The sequence below is a fragment of the Aquila chrysaetos genome, chromosome 5 (genome assembly GCF_900496995.4).
Source record: "Aquila chrysaetos chrysaetos chromosome 5, bAquChr1.4, whole genome shotgun sequence".
Classification (NCBI taxonomy): Eukaryota; Metazoa; Chordata; class Aves; order Accipitriformes; family Accipitridae; genus Aquila; species Aquila chrysaetos.
Window position 1 is genome coordinate 50,822,929 of NC_044008.1, and position 16,286 is coordinate 50,839,214.

Below are 16,286 nucleotides of genomic sequence, written 5' to 3' on the forward strand. Positions count from 1 at the left end.
GAGATAGGTTTTTTTAGCCAGTCAACTTGATCAAAATCTTCTCAATCAGATGCAGCCTGCCTAGAGCATTGACATTTGGTCAAATACACACAACCAAATTTTATACTCGAGGCTCATCTGTTCAACATATCTAAAGCTCCATATTCCACTGTTCAAGCTTTTATTAAAAGAAGTGTTGCTAGTCCTTATACTCATATTGGCACACTTAAAGCCAAAAGGTAAGCAAATTTCTGGAGGATTGCATTCTCCTAGACTTGGCTGGCTTAATTTACTATTTTTTTTCCAATGTAATTTACTTCCCCCAAAAGTCAGTTAAAAAAACTGAATTGGCACAATATTTCCAGGCTGAAGAATATCGAGTGTCCCCGTGCAATATTTGGTCCAGTTTCCCACAAAGTACACAAAACCCTGTTGACACTACAGCTTGCGGCTAAAATTGTTTTGAGTAAGGAAATGTGATCGATGGAGACTGCAGGTCCCAGAACACGAGCCTCCAGTTTGCATCAGGGTGGACACAAACATACTAGAGACAATGAAGGGAACAATCTGCTTCGCTTGCTGGAGACCGCAGGCTCCTGCTAGGGAGAATTCAAGCTTGACACTCTGGAGGTTGCAACTATCATCTGGGCCTCTGGGTACAGAAAACCTTCCTGCTTGTCTCCTCTGTGACCTGCTTTGTTACCGTCAGTTGCAGCTAAGGAGTATAATATCAGGGGACTGAAACACTCCTTGTCACTGAACAAGTGCCTGCATAGGAAAAATGCTTACTGTTACATGGGAAAAGAACACAAAATCTTTGTCCCTTAAAAGCACAGAACATTTTTAGTGTCCTGCAACCTTCTGAGGTTTGGGTGCAGCAGTATTGATGAGACTACATGAGTGTCCTGACCAGTCCTCCAGAGGGAATGGAGACACAGCTCAGCATGTATTTGTCTTCATTATGTTGCTCTCTGTGGACCCATGGACCATAAAGACTCATGATCTTAAATACCTGAGTGTATGTGTTCACACCAGAATCCCTATTTGCAGGATTTAAGCAACTACTTCAAAACATAAACTTCTGTTTCACATTATCATAAACTAATTTACCTATTACCTACCCACCTTTTTGCAGGCACAGGCCGTCTGCACCAGCTGAGCTGCATACACAGCACAGAAGCCACACGAAGAGGTATCTTCTGCAGGCACCGAGTGTGGTGGAGGTCCCTGAACAGACACTACATTCTGGCGCTGAGGACTGCAGAAGCAGAGGCATGCTCAGAGCACCAAATCATGGCACTTAGGGTGCTCATGTGAAGATGGTGGACTAGGACTCTTCGGCTGGGGAGAGGCCTCAGTCTGGATTTTGAGACTATGGGATAAGTATAATCACCAAGCACCACTGGCACACAGGCCAATTATTTTGTTGTGATGCAAGTAACACGTACAACAACAACATGTACACAATCTGAGGGGAATGAGAAGCAATGAAATCTAATTGCAAAGCCAATGAAATGGAGTGATTTGCAATAATTTTTCAAAGGCAGGTTTTCCTGTTTGCTGACAAACAGCAAACTTGTACCTGCAGAAAAGCTTGGCATCTGTAGAAAGCCTAGGGTTGCTATAAACCTAACAACTGTCTGTAAATAATTGTTTCCATTACTCCCGCAGCCTTAGCCACCATCTGTGGTACAAACCAACCAATTAAAACGGCAGACTATTTCGCTAAGATGGAACTTTTGCCTGTGTTGACTGGGTCGCTAAAACCATGGAATGAAAAGAGATTCGTGGAGTCACAGTGGTCTCTGTGCAGCACTTGGACCCAAGTTTGGTATTTTTACAGGGTTTGCTTTCAATCTCTGCTCAAGATTTCCAGGAGCTGTCATTATGGTGTCAAATACCTTCTTTGCAAAGTCCCTCAGTCTAGGTTAAACTCTCAGGAATTTTAATCTGTCTGCCTAAAGAGACTCAGGAACAAGTTTTTCCAAGCCAAGTCATACTCCTCCCCACCTGCCTGTTTTTCTGCTTCCAAAACCTCAGAATGAGAGTTTTCATTTAGTTTTGACCAAAAATATAATGTTGCTGAAATTTACTTAGATAGTCCCTAAAAGATTAACAACCTTATTTATCAAAATGAACATTTTCCTCACCCCCCCCCCCCCCAAACCCTCAAGCAGCAGCTTACAGGAATGAAACTCTTTATATAAAAATGTACAAAGCACTCCATTATGTAAATACAGACCTACAAACTTAAATCCTAATTACTAAATCATGTTAGAGAAAAACTACTCGAAATAATAAAAACATGAAAGACAAAAAGATGTATTTTTAGAGATGTAAGTGGCATTAATGTCAGAGACAAGATAAAAATATCAATATGGTAGTGATCAGACTTGCTAGGGTGGCATGCCCATTATTCTAAAAATTATATTTTACACCACAAACACTAAATATGAGTTTCAAACATGTGAGTACTCTCTTTTAGTTTACATGGATTAACCATGGGCTTGAAGTTGCCTATATGTTTATACACTTGTAGGATTAAGAGTTACTTTATAACATCCTTTCTTTCTATCCAATAAGTTAACATGAATATGTGTATGAGGTATCTGTAAGTATTTTATGTTTCTTTCAAATAACCTCTCAGAATATGGTGTTTCCATGAACACGAGTTATCTACAAAACCTGGTGATTCAGCTGCAGTTATGTTACAGAAGTCACAAAGTTTACTCCAGAATCTGCTTTCTTCCCAAAGTCTCTGATTTTCTCTAATTTTCCTTCTCCAAACAAGACCAAGGGGTTCTGGCCATTGCTCGCTCTCATTTCTATACTGGACTTGGAGGGGTAATGAGAAGATTAATTTTAAAGAAATGATGATCTTAAAAGGATACAGGCTGTCAAGGGACAAATTACACATGTGGAACTGTAATAGCTGTTTTCCCGCATACATTAATATTAAATTTTTAAAACACTCTTTACCTCTGATTCAGGAACGGCATCCATACTAAGCATGGGAGCTTAGCACTCTCCCTTGGCAGCTCAGTAAAAAAACATGTTTTAAATCAGGTTACCATTTTGTTTTAAAAAGCAGCTGTAAAGAAAAAGTGTATTATTCTGACTCATATTGTGCAAATAACTGGGAAAAGGCAATTACACATAAAAGAGATCTTGGTCAGTGAGATACATATCTGGAACTAGGAAGGACATTAGGGAACACTGCACATACAAATTATTCCTAGGATCCAGATACAGTGTTTATATATACCTCATACAAATCAACAAAATCCAACCAAAAGCCTTTCAGTCAGTATTCAAAATTTTAATTCTAAGTGTCACTTGCCTTTACTTTTTAATGCACTGGTGATGACCCATGATGCGTCCAAACCATGCTCCACAACCAACGAGTTTTAGCTCACATTGCTTTTAATTGTCAAGATCCCCAGTTCAGTCTTAGATGTAGCAGTCATGATGGCATCCTTTTTAATAAATCTGCATTGGAGACAACCCTGACACCCCTGTTATTATACCAGGTCAACTGTATTGCTGACATTTGACAAACAAGTAAACTAACACCTTCATCTAGCAGCAAATGTTTCAGAAAAAGTATAAGCTTCTCATTAAAAAATTGTTACCCCTGCTCCCACATCTGCTAAAGAAGGTGGTGTTTCTTCTTAACATATTGCCACTAAAATCTTTATTATTATGGGCTTCTAGAAACTTAACAGCTAGAGGCTTGATCCTGCAAGCACAGCTGGGCATACAGTTTGGCAGCATAAACAAAGCCATTGTCTTTGTATGATCAGATCCCATCCAGCACAATAACATGGCAATTATATACGCAGGTGAACCCATTCATTTGTGAGGCAGGAGATGGCATAAAATATCTTCAAAAGATAAGGAGAAAACATTCACAGAATTTTAATGCTGAAGAGCCCTGTCTGACAAATGTGTCTTCTCTAACCTGTTTTCATCCTTTAACAAGGAATTTTTGTCATTTTACCAGAAGTACCAATTCAAAAAACCTGCTCAGAAAACTGACCCACTCCCTTAACAACAATAAAAAGCTCCAAGCAGAGTCTCTCAAATAAATGCAAAGAAAACAAAATATTAACAGATAGAACAAGCTTATTACTGGTGATGTATCTTCGCAGACATTAAAATTCTAACCACAGGCTTAATAACTTTGTGCTACCTTCTTCTAAAAGCTGTGATAGAAATACTGACTGTGACAAAGTAAAATAAAGTTTGCACAAGAGGAAGATTTTTAAAAAGAACTCTTGATAAAAAGCAGCAAAAGGGGTACCTGAAAATGTGAACATATGTGAGTCACCTGATCCAGACACCATACGAAAAGAATTATCTGTGGAGTTTGCTGCACCACTAATATCTTTCAAAAGCCCTGGTATTTGGAGAGGCACAGCAGTAAGGAATGTCATCTTTTTTTTTTTTTTTTTCTTTTTTAAGATGAACGTCTGCCTTTTCCCTTAGGCTGTGGTCCTACTTTATGTTTCTACAGGCACTGCAGCACACGTGTAAGCAGTTTTATTGAAATCAAGGAATCTTTATGCAGTCGAACTCATTTGCTGCCTTTGGGACACGGGATAGGTATCATCTTCCTTCCGCTATTCCATAACAACCAGAACAGCAAGCCTCCAGCCCTGCAGTGGATCTGCACAGGGCTACTTCTAGAACACATAAAAAGCCCAAGCCCATGCCTGCTGGAGGATAATGAAACACAGTGGTAATAGGACACTGCTAAGAACACAGGAACCTCAATTCTGCAAACACTTCCACATGTGATTAATCCTGAATGAACGCTACCTAATTGGATTCCAGATAATAGCGTCTGAAGAAATCCTTACAGAAATACAAATTTACACTGGCTCAGATGGAAACAGCGACATCTGGGCTGAAAACTGACTAGCGATTAATTAGTTTAAGAAAAAGATGACAAAAGATGCCACTACACTAGGGCACAGCGCCTGGCATGAGATGCCTTGCTTAGGTGTATTCCTTGCCAGGAGCTGCCTCACTTAACACCTTCTTCCATGTTCTGGAAGAGGCATGTGGGACAGCAAGCTGGGAACCTTTGCAAATATTAAGACAAAGATAGTCTCTTATGCTCCTATGTATGTATGTATAAACATGCAGTCACGTCACTACATCCAGTGATGGTAAAACCAATATGACAACTGACTCACAGAGACCTGGGTCTGTGAGAAATACAAGCTGCAAGTAAACCAAAATTTAGTTTGCAAAAGGAAAAAGCTAACACATCTGGGAAAAAGGATTGGCAATGTAAGAGAGAGAAAGCTGGAAGCAGCAACACTACAGGAAGCCAATAGTGGACCACAAGTTACATTTGAACAACCAATGTGCTGCAAAGGTCAAGGCAATATGCAGAAATCCCCATATGCAAACACACATCCTGCCAGAGAGCTGGCAGACAACCCTCACGTGGTGCGACCGCACCCAGGAAAATTATTTTGGCCCTGTGCAGGACATCGCCGTACAGGCTGGTAACAAGTTGAAGGAAGCTAAAGAAAAATACACAGGTATTTATGTCAACACACACACCCCAAAAAGCAATCAATGGGGCCAGAGGGGTTGATTTACATACAGTGATGAATAATAAACTACATCCCAAGGAAGGAAGACAGGCCATGCATGGACGGCCTCACCTCTGCTATGGGATGCAAATCACACCCCTCCATGCCTCCTGGCTCTGGAGCCCCCTCAGCCATTGTGCTTGGGTGGTCTCTCACAAGCAGTAGGAAAGAGAAAGGCAAAACTTGAGAGGAGGAAGGACACAAACCTCCTTTTGTGGCAGAGTGCTCTGCTTTCTGGCATCATCTTATGCTGCTTTGTCAGGATGGCCAACCCACGGCACGTGCTAGTCTAAACGCCACTCCATCAGTGCCTTCCTCCCTTCCCCTCCACCCCACAGCTGCTGAAATGGGAAGATACTAATACGTGCCATACAAAAAGTGAACCATAAGTGCCCTACATCTAAAGTTTTCCCAAAGGATATGTGGAAGAGGAGCTGGAGGAACTGCCTCCTAGTTACCAAACAATAGGTTAAGGACTATGGTAACAACCAGGAACGGAGACCTGCATTCTTGTTGTCTTCATGTGGAGGAGGATACCTCGTCCTCCAGGAATTAAAAGAAGGGGTTCACTGTATCCCTTTCATGGAGGCTTGAACACTGTAAAATGTAAGATTTGTGGAGCTGAAGAAAAACTAGCAAAAAAGAGCTGCTTGTATCCAATGACTTCCTATGCAAAACACACAAACATATCAAGGGAAGGACAGCAACTCCAGAATTGCTCTTTGCACCCATAGCATTTGCTCCTTTATCTGTACTTTCCTGCTGCTTCTCCCACCTGGATTGCACCTCCAGACTGATGTTACGTATCTCTGTAAGGTCACTCCCTATGTTATTATTAAGCTTCAATATGTACTTATATTTAGTACATTTAGTAATCCAGTCTGATATGGGATTGATTCCCAGAAACGGTTTGCATTATTGTGCAATTGTGACTCAAGCTCTCCCAGACTTAAAGTTTCTTCTACTCATTGCCTCAGTGTGGTTTTACTTTCTGAGTGGCTTCACAGGTAGGTGCTTTCCAAGCCCAAGGTGTACAAAGTTGCTGACTTCAAAGGCTGACACACTGTTTCCTAGTTGACATCAGCGACACCACAGTGATACCTGTAAGGTCCCAACAGTCTGGAATTTTTTCCTTCCTCCCTGGCCCTACTTACTCTGCTGTACATAGAATGCTTTGTTAACTGATGGTCTTAAAGAAATTCTCTGGTGTATGATATTCCTTGCCCTGTTTTTCCTCCTTTGTTACATGATGTCTTCTATTCAAGCAGCCAAACCAGAGCTGGCAAACAGCCTCTCTCTAGGTTTTTTACACGTTGCTGCAAGGCAAAATAAACACTTGTTTCCAGTTTGCATTTTTGGGGCTACAGATTTATGCTAATTATCCTTTCAGTCTGCTAATGGAAAACTGAAAGAGATTTAGATGTACTTTTCTAAGGCAGAGACCAAAGCCTATGGACACCTGTCCTTTCTAACTCTGGGCTTTGTCCTACCCAGAGCACAGTACAATGTCGTCTCCTCCCATTGTGATGACTCTGAAGGCATTTTCAGATTTCAGCAGGGCTTTACAAAAGGCCAGGAGACAGAGATTAAATCCTTCTGAAATTCAAGAACATAATGTGTCTTTTTGGAGCAGCAATGATGCCAAGGATAATATTTGGGTTGGCCTGAGACCATGTGAAGGATGGGGAACTTCAGAACAGGGCAATAGGAACTACATCATTACATGGGAAGTTCATTGTTTTGTTAAGATGCTGCAGTATTTACTCAAATTTCTTACCTTCCTTTTGTTTTCTAGAACAAAAAATTAATATAAACAAACAAAAAAACCCCAACCCCAAAGCCAGGTCTCGTATATGCTTCAGGTAAAAGTAAGTATTATCAAGACTGTCACGTCAAATAGTCTGAGTAGAATAAAAGAAAACTGGAAATGAATCTGCAGTTTATTTCCAATTTCTGTATCAGGTTTAGAACTGGCTGTTACACAAATGAATGAAACAATCTCAGATGTGCAAAGCCAGTAATGCAGAGACCTTCCCAAGAGGAGGAAGCAAGGATCTGTTTCCTTCTTTAAGTTTTAGAAGCTTTACCTCATGATACTCTCTTGTTTGCCAAGTATTTCTTGGAATCTTTCAAGTAACTGTTCATTCTAGTTGCTCCTATTGTGCTTCAGCCAAACTACTGGGCCTTCCTCTGTTGATGCTGCCTCTATTGGAGTCCAGAGCCAAGTGATGTGCTACCATGGCAATGTGCTACACCTATGTTTTAAGCATCTATCTTTTCTATGGGAGTCTGTATACCTATGCACAGAATAGGTATGTGTATACACACACATACATATCCATGGTACGTAGAGATCAGAGATACAGATGATACAGGGGCAGACTTGAAAAGTACCAAGGTACCTAAAGACCCAGCGAAGTACTGATGTTCAGCTAATTCCTAACACCTTTAAAAAGCTGGCTGCACAACCTCTTCCTGCCTGCTCCACACAGGCTACTTTCCAGTGTTTGTTGCTATATTTATCACTTGAATTACAGTATTACTGAGAGGCCTCAGGCAGACTCATTCTCCCTTATGCCTCTCGAGCATACAGTGGAAAGGTCTTTACTGCTCAGACAACACCATTTCAAACAGTTATAATGTCCAAGCTCTCTACATTGTCATCACTTTTCCAGCATTATCAGGAAATCCTCTCATCTATCCTCAAATGACAATTGTATATACTTACTGTCAGAATCACTTGCTTACAGGATTTTTATTACCCTAAATGTATGAAGACTCGCTAATGCATTATTGTGATGGGGAAATCAGGAAATGAAAAGTTAAGACTGAAAACTCAGCCCTTGTTTTGCTGTCTATGCTTACAAAAAATTCATTCCAGTTGGGGGTCCTAAAAGGTTCTTTACACGATAATAAAAAGAAGCGATCTGTCAATTAATGTAATGGAAACTAACATTTCTCATATCTTTTTGCAGTAAGAACATACAGATTGACTTGACAGGCTACAGATTTCACTGAAAGGGGCACCCTCCCTTCAGACAAAACATATATCCAATGATTTCCATGAGATCAGCTGATGAAAATTACTCAGTGACTTCAAAATTACAAGGAAAAATAACTAACAAAAAGTCTGTACAGTATGAAAAACTTTAATTGCTTATTGCCTCAAAACTTCTGAGACAACTGTCTTCATTCTGGGTTAGCTTCATTTGGACTTAAAATCTTGACACTGCAGGAGAAAATGTATTCATCTATTGTCATTTACACAGAAAGATCAGACTTGCACATTTGGGGCTAGTTATTTAAACTAATCAAAGAAAAAAAAAAAAAAAACACCCAAACCAGAGAGATTTAAAGAACTGAATTTAAAAGAAGTTTTCCCAAATATCCCTGCTGTGCTAACAACAAACATAGAACATCTTGGCCCCAAAATGATTTGTTTGCCAAACAAGAGCAACTGGAAAGGTTTTACTGTAAGCTATGGTTCAACTTTATGTATAAAAATTACTCCCATTTTATGCTACAATCCTCAGATGAAATCTGTTTTTAAGTCACACTTAAAGCAGAATGCAGGAGCGTGGAGAAAGACCATCAGCTGCTGAGGTTCCCCACCTTCTGAACACTAGGAGAATTCACACTTCACTCCTTGTTATTTTTGTTTTAGGATATGAAGGAAACAGTACTCAATGAGCTGATGAAGTCACTGAAAAGGCACTCACACCTACTCTAAATATGACCAGATATCTGCAAATAAAAGTTTAAATGCTATCTAAGGAACATGTGTCAACCTGGTGCAGAAGGTTTAGAAAGTAAAAAACAATCCCATAAAGGACTCACTGCCTCAAATGTGCTCTTTTCAGATGCACCACAGCAGAAGTCATGAGAGTGCTGCCTGAAGAAGCCATGACTTCACCCTCAGTTCCTAGGTTAAGACAGACCTTTGCAGTGATCAGCAAATCATGTCTAATCTCAGAAAGGAACAGAGACCTGCCATGAAAAATTGCTTGCAGATCTCTGAAGAGTGATGTATGAGTGAGGTACATAATTAAAGAGGGATTGAGATGGAAGAAGCTGAGTTGGTAAAGGAGAAGTCACAGGAGACTCATATTTAGTAACACGGCAAAAGTGAGGTCATAAACCAGAGCAACCAAAAGGGGAAAAAGGAGAAAAGCACATGGCGAAGGACTGGACAGGTCCCAAACGGCCAAGGAGAAAAGCTCAAAAGACTGCAGACTGGGTTTTGGCAGAAAAACACAGAGAAAGATCTGTTGTCTATTTCTGATGGACCCTTTGAAGTTTTCTGGATCTAATCTGATTTTTGTCTGTCATTCTTTGCCAAAAAAGATAAACCCTGCCAGGGAAACCTACCTTCCCTTATCCTTATACTAATAAGAAAACAAATGGTCTGTTTTAAATATCAAACACTTATGTAGAATCTTTCTTCTGTGATATGTTTGATAGTTTGATATTTCCAAGCTGTCATACTTGCAATTATAACTGACCTGGTTAAGTATCTTGTATTTTACCAAACTATGTCATAACACAGGCCTTGGTCCTACACCACGAGATTCACCACAATCAACCCACTAGCTCCATCCATACTTCACTGAACTGGAAAAGAGAGGTTTATTTAGTAAAATGCCTGCGTAGCAGTGTCCAAAATATATTTTTAAAATTTTTTTACTGATACTGAAAGTCTTCTGGAATTCTGTCACTCTGTAGCAGTAATTCCTTTTAACAGTCTATAATATTATATTACACTATAATACTATAGTGTTATTAGCCTTATCTTTTTAGGCTCTAGTCTAACAAAGTCTTTAAGCATAAGCTCACCTTTAAGCCCTTCCCTTGAATTACTTTAAGGTGTCTTACTTTCATGCCCTGCTGGATGGGGGACATAGCCAACAATACTGAAAAAAATGCACTCAGCTAAAAACTATCATTTAATCATCACATTTATGATGCTCAGCCCACCACAGACACTAGTTCCCATTAAAATGACAGCATTTACTATGTATTACTCTAAGCAATATACTGAAAATTTCATACCCATTTGCAACTCTAATACATTAAAGTGCCCCAAATACCATTTTGCCATTGCTATTGGCAGATGCTTAATAGTGACATTTACATATGAGGATTGTCAGCTAACCAGCAAATCCAGAGTTCAAGTAGGTGTTAATTCAGAGTAGCAATAAAGGGACTGCACAAGGCAAACAGGAGTCGAGAAAACAGGATATTCACCTTCACAAGACAGTAAATACACCTTCATAATATTTAGCGTGACACCATCACTTTAAAGGCTGCGTTCTCTTCCCAACACAAAATGTTCTAAACAGCTCTAAACATCCATGTGTTTTACAGTAAAATACATTGTCTTACCTGCTTGGATCTCTTTTGTATTGTCCCAAATCAACTCTATCATCCCTACACAAACTACTTGTGTTTACCCAAATACAGTTCTTGTCTCCCCAGCTGTATGATCCTAGATTTCTGTTCAATCAGAATGGCATCAGCCATTTACTTGGGCACGCTCTTATTTTATTGAGGTCATTCCAGACTTTCTCCTCCACTCTCTACAGTTGCATTAACAGCTTCCTTCCTATTTTTAAATCAGCAGCTAATTTCAGCAACTAAGTGCTTATTGTTTCTTCAGGGTCACTCATAAAACAAACACCATTATTGATCTTTCTGAATCTACCACTACTTTTTCCCTTTTATCTCATCTGAGTGACTATTGAAGGGGCAATTTCTCAATAAACCAGGACATCTATCCTAGATAAACTAGGGTATGCGAAGAAAGAGATTTTTTCTGTCTATGTGTGCTAATACTGCTCCTATCACGGCAGTAGTCAAGCAACTCATAAATGTTAGTGATTTTGTCTCCACAACACCTTTTTAAAGGGAAAAGTGTTGTTAACTGTCTTTTACAAACAGAGAACTAAGACACAGAGGGATTTAGTGCTTCAAAGGCAAAGACAACTCATGAAATGTAGAATTAATTAAATCCTTATTTCCTATATTTTAACCACAACAGCATCTTCCCTTTATTTTTGCATGTACCCTGGATACACAATTACTTACTTGTTGGATTACAGCGACTGATGACCTGGCCAGTTGGTATTTATTCTGCATTTTTGATGAGCATCTGAAGACAACTGACATCACAGGCTGACATGAAAACCGTGTTAAACCAAACTGCTGCCAGTATTTTATCTACTGTTATTATTAAGCTTCAATACAATTCTTGGGGCCTAAACCGTAAACCTATTCACTGTCCTCCAGTTAAGCTAAAGGAAATTTTGGCTTTGCCCAAGAAAATGTGATACCAAAATGCAAAGCAGCCCTTCTAGGTAATAAGACCTAAGTGACATCTTTCAGACACCAAGTATCTAAAAGCATCTTTTGAAGAGAGTGGTTTTATTCACCAATTCTATTTTAACAGGATATGTAAAGATAAGATTTACTGGCCATTACCGTTTTGGCTAAGTGTGGCAAGCTTGGTCCAAATTAATTCTAGACCAATCCACAAAGGAACTTTAAATGCGGCTTGACTGCTATAATGCACCATCAATTATTAGACAAAATTTTTCAATGATCCCTGGGCGTACCATCACTATCTGGCCACTTTCTTCACGGTTTCTCTCTCTTTACTCACAGTGATGAAAGTCAGGCTTGCAGGTCCTGTTCTTGCTGATTGCTGTATCAACATACCTCCAAAGAGAGGTGGGGTGGAAAGCTAACGGTCTAGGACTAGAGATTGCTGCCTACGCTGCATATGTCTGCAATGTTGTGCCCCATGGAGCTGGCTGAGCCCACGAGCATTATACCTAATGAGAGACAAGAGTAACTCAGCTAGATGCAGATCTCCACTACTGCAGCTGGACTGCTTCAGGGATCTGAGTTAGATTTTCTGTATGACACTACGCATGCACACAAAAATACACGGTTGATTCTGAGCCAGGTCAGTTATGTCTGTGTGTTTCTTTAAAGGGTAGGCAGAGTCCTTCTGTCCTGCTTTAACACTTCTCAGGTTTACTAAACACAGTTTAAGAAGTTTGTCCCTAGACAGGAAATTCATGCCAAAGGTCTCAGAGGTTCAAAACACCATTTGGTAGGGGCAATAACACTGCCATTTAAACGTAGTTACTCGTATTATTAAGCTAGTATATTAGCATGAAATAATGTAAGTTTTTACATGACAATACAAAGATCAAACACGCTAATTGCATAATGAATGAAGAAGTAGGTGGCAAACAGTCAAGGATCTGGAAACAAGTGACCCCCCTGGATAAAAGGCATTCAGTTAATCAGAGTATCTGAGTTGCATTCTCAACTCAAATACTTCTTTTCTTCTTATTTATAAATAATAATGTTTTCTGCAAAATGAAATAAAGACTAGTGTCCTCACTAGGTTTTTCCTTCGCTTAAGGAAGTCTGCATCAGGCAAAACTTGGCAACCAAGATGAAGAAAAGGCCTAGTAAAGATGGTATGAACTGTATTTTTCATGAGCAATACGTTAGGTTCAGGCAGACATCAGCCCGATCTAACATGAAGTTGTATGTAACTGCATCACGTCTTACAGCAGCACATTCTGTGCCTCTTGACACTCAGGTGAACTAAAACCCAGTACTAAGGCTCCCCTAGCCTGACTGCTCTCTCCCTACCCGATGGTAGATTCTAGGCTCTCTACAGTTTCTACCTCCGCTTGCTAAGTCATGTTACAACTAGAGACTGCTTTGTCTTCACTTGAACTTTACATCCTGTTAGTTTGCACAAAGGAAGTAACTTATGTTAAGAGCACACCTGTTTTTTCCTAGTGAAGATGTACTCTGTTGGATATTATTGCCATTCAGGTACCTATTTAGACACCCAGTCGAAGGCTATGACCAGCTGCATAGCATATAATGATTTTTTTAAAGGAAAGAAAACGTCATTAAAACAAAAGGCCCTGTTCTGCTTCTGGGTAAACAAATGGGAGTTTTACAAAGGCTCAAAAAGGAAAGGGATTAACATGCTTCAATGTGGTAATGGTCTCAACTGTTCACATTAAAATTTTCACAGTAAATTAAACCATGACAGAGGTAGGAAAGAAGTCAATTTTCAGTGGCTCACGCTGTTCTGCTGACATAAATTGCCATTTTTTAGGCAGTATATCCACCAACCTGTATAATAATAGAATAACAAAACCGCAACCCAGTGTTGATTAAGTTCGGCCTTTTGCATGCTAATTTTAGCCTGCTCTGCCAAAATAATTGAATGCACCACCTTATTTACATGCTTCTAGATATTTAGCACTCTCTCACTACCCTTTCTTCACCAACCTTTGCTTAAGCCTGTGGTGTTGGCCTTCCCTCCTTGTACGGTGTCTGCTCTTCAACACCTCTTCTCCTGCTTCCGCAGTTAGTTATACTAAGGACACCTTTCCACCACTTACACCCACCCTTTTCCAGGATTCTCTTGTCAAGGGCAATGCTAAACGTCAGTCCATCTTTATCCTGCCCATCTCCGTTTTCCTGCGCGTCGCATACAACGCTTCATTATCTTCATGCTCTTTACAAAGACCAGCAACTTTCCTTGACCAGAAAATGATGGCATGAAGCACTACCCAATCGTCTTGGTAAGGTCGCAGAAGACAAGTAAATACAGACTCTCACTGGCTGATGCCTGCCAATGAGTTCGCACGACACATGTTACACAGCGAGTTTACACAACAGTGACCGAAAAGGAGGGAAGGGACAGGCCGTGTAAGTGTGCCACAGTACCAGACCCCCCAGCAGGAGAAGGCTCTGCTCCGAGTTACTGCAGGAGCACCAAAAATGGATGTTTAAATACAACGGGGCGCTTATCTGACTGCCGAATGCCCACGATGCCTTTCCACCTCAGTTACATCACGGCAGCGTAAATCAAAAAATGACAAAGGACTGTGAAAGAAAGTCAACACAGTAAAAGACACAATAAAGCAGGAGGCCCAACACCCCAAAACCCCGCGTACGGAAGGGTGGCCGCTGAGCCGCAGGGAAGCCAGCACCCAGCGCGGACCCCGCCGCGCCTCAGAGCCAGGCCCAGCTTCACCTCACCCAACCTCTCCGCACCGCGCCATGCCTCCCGCTCCCACCGGCGCCCTGGCCGCCGGGGCACAACCGCAGCCCGACTCCAGGCCTCGGCCCCTTCCCCCTTCTGTGCCACCGGGCCTCGGCCCCTTCCCCCTCCGCGCCACCAGGCCTCGCCGCCTCCCCACACGGCCCCTCGAGACCCGGCCCTGCCCCAGGCCGTGCCCCTTCCTCACACAGGTCGCCAAGGCCCGGCCCGAAGCCTTGTCCCTCGGCCCGGGCCCTGGGCCGCGCTGGGCCGGGGGGAGGCGGCCGCCCTGCCCTGCCCTGCCCTGCCCCGGGCGCCGGCCGCGGGGGGGCAGGTGGGGGCCCCTCTGCCCCACGGGGGAGCCGGGGGGAGGGAGGGCGTATAATAAACAGCATCGTTGTCACGCAGGCAGGGCTGCCGGCTCCCCGAGCCTCCTCCCCGCGATAACAACCCAGGTACAGCCCGCGCTCGCTCGCCCCCCTCCCTCCCTCTCCCTCTCCCTCTCCCTCTTCCTCCTCCTCCTCCTCCTCCTCCTCCCGGGGGGCCGGGGAGAAATCTGCAGATCAAAGAAAAGATGCACAATAATAACGGGGTGGGCGCGCGTCGCGGCCCCCCGTCCGGCGGGCCCGGGGCCGGGGCCTCCGGCGGAGGCTCGCCGCGGCCCGGCCGCTGCCCGCCCGGCAGGAGGGCGAGGGGGGCGGCGGCGGCGCGGGGCCGGGGCCGGGCGCCCCCGCCGCGGTACTCACCCGGGCCGGCCAGTGCGGGTACCCCTTCATTTTGGCGAACACCAGGTCTCCAGCCTTGTATTCTCGGGGCCGCGGACGAGCCATCGGGAGCCGCCGCGGGAGCCGCCGTGTGTCCCCCCGCCCTCCCACAGCCCTCGCCCCGCACACGCCGCCCCGGGGGCAGCCGGGCGAGCCCCCGCGGGGTGCGATGCGCCCGGGCACGGGGCGCAGCCGGGAGCAGGGCCGGGCCGCGGGCAATCCCCGATCTCTCCGGCGGCGGCGGCGGCGGCGGCGGCGGCAGGAGGAGATGGGGTGTGTGTGTGTGTGAGTGTGTGTGAGTGTGAGTGTGTGTGTGTGTGTGTGTGAGTGTGTACGCGGGGGAGGGGGAGGCCTTGGACACAACCCCAGCAGCCCCCGGTACCAGGGAGCCGGCTGGCGGCGGGGCGCCTGGCCGGGCGGGGGCGGCCGGGGAGCCCTCACCCCGCGGCGGCGGGCGGGCGCGGCGCTGCCCGCGGCCCCCCCGTGCGAGCTGGCTACGCCGCCCGCGCCGCCCGCTCCATCCCCGCCGCAGCCGCCGCGGCCCCGGGAATATGGAGCCGTCTCCTCCGAATTACTCCTCGGGCAGCGACCGAAAACAGGATCTTCTTATCCCCCCCCCGCCCGCGCCTCCCCCCCGCGCTTTCCCTTCCTGTTATTTTCTAGGTACACAGATCGGTTTCTATGAAAATAGGAGAGCAGAGAGCGGCTCCAGTCCCTCCCGGCCCTTCCTTCCCAGCTGAAGCATGACATGGTTCTTTATGCGCGCCCGACATGGAGGCTGGGCGACGAGGAGAAGCCGGCTGAGCCCGGCTGATTTTTGCAGCAGGGCCGCCGAGCTCCCCTGGCCAGAGG

The 16,286-nt window shown here is 43.8% G+C and overlaps 1 protein-coding gene across 3 annotated transcripts in view; it reads right to left on the minus strand.

Annotated features, from left to right (window-relative positions):
- HDGFL3 (HDGF like 3) overlaps positions 1–15,933 on the minus strand; it is a 40,142-nt gene extending 24,209 nt beyond the window's left edge. For 2 of the 3 annotated variants that reach the window (XM_030015310.2, XM_041123602.1), the window contains exon 1: positions 15,417–15,933. In XM_030015310.2, the coding sequence (XP_029871170.1) occupies positions 15,417–15,500 (84 nt within the window). In that variant the 5' untranslated portion in view covers positions 15,501–15,933. The remainder of the gene's footprint in view (positions 1–15,416) is intronic. The other variant, XM_030015311.2, reaches the window with a different exon arrangement.
- Positions 15,934–16,286: the final 353 nt, after the last annotated feature.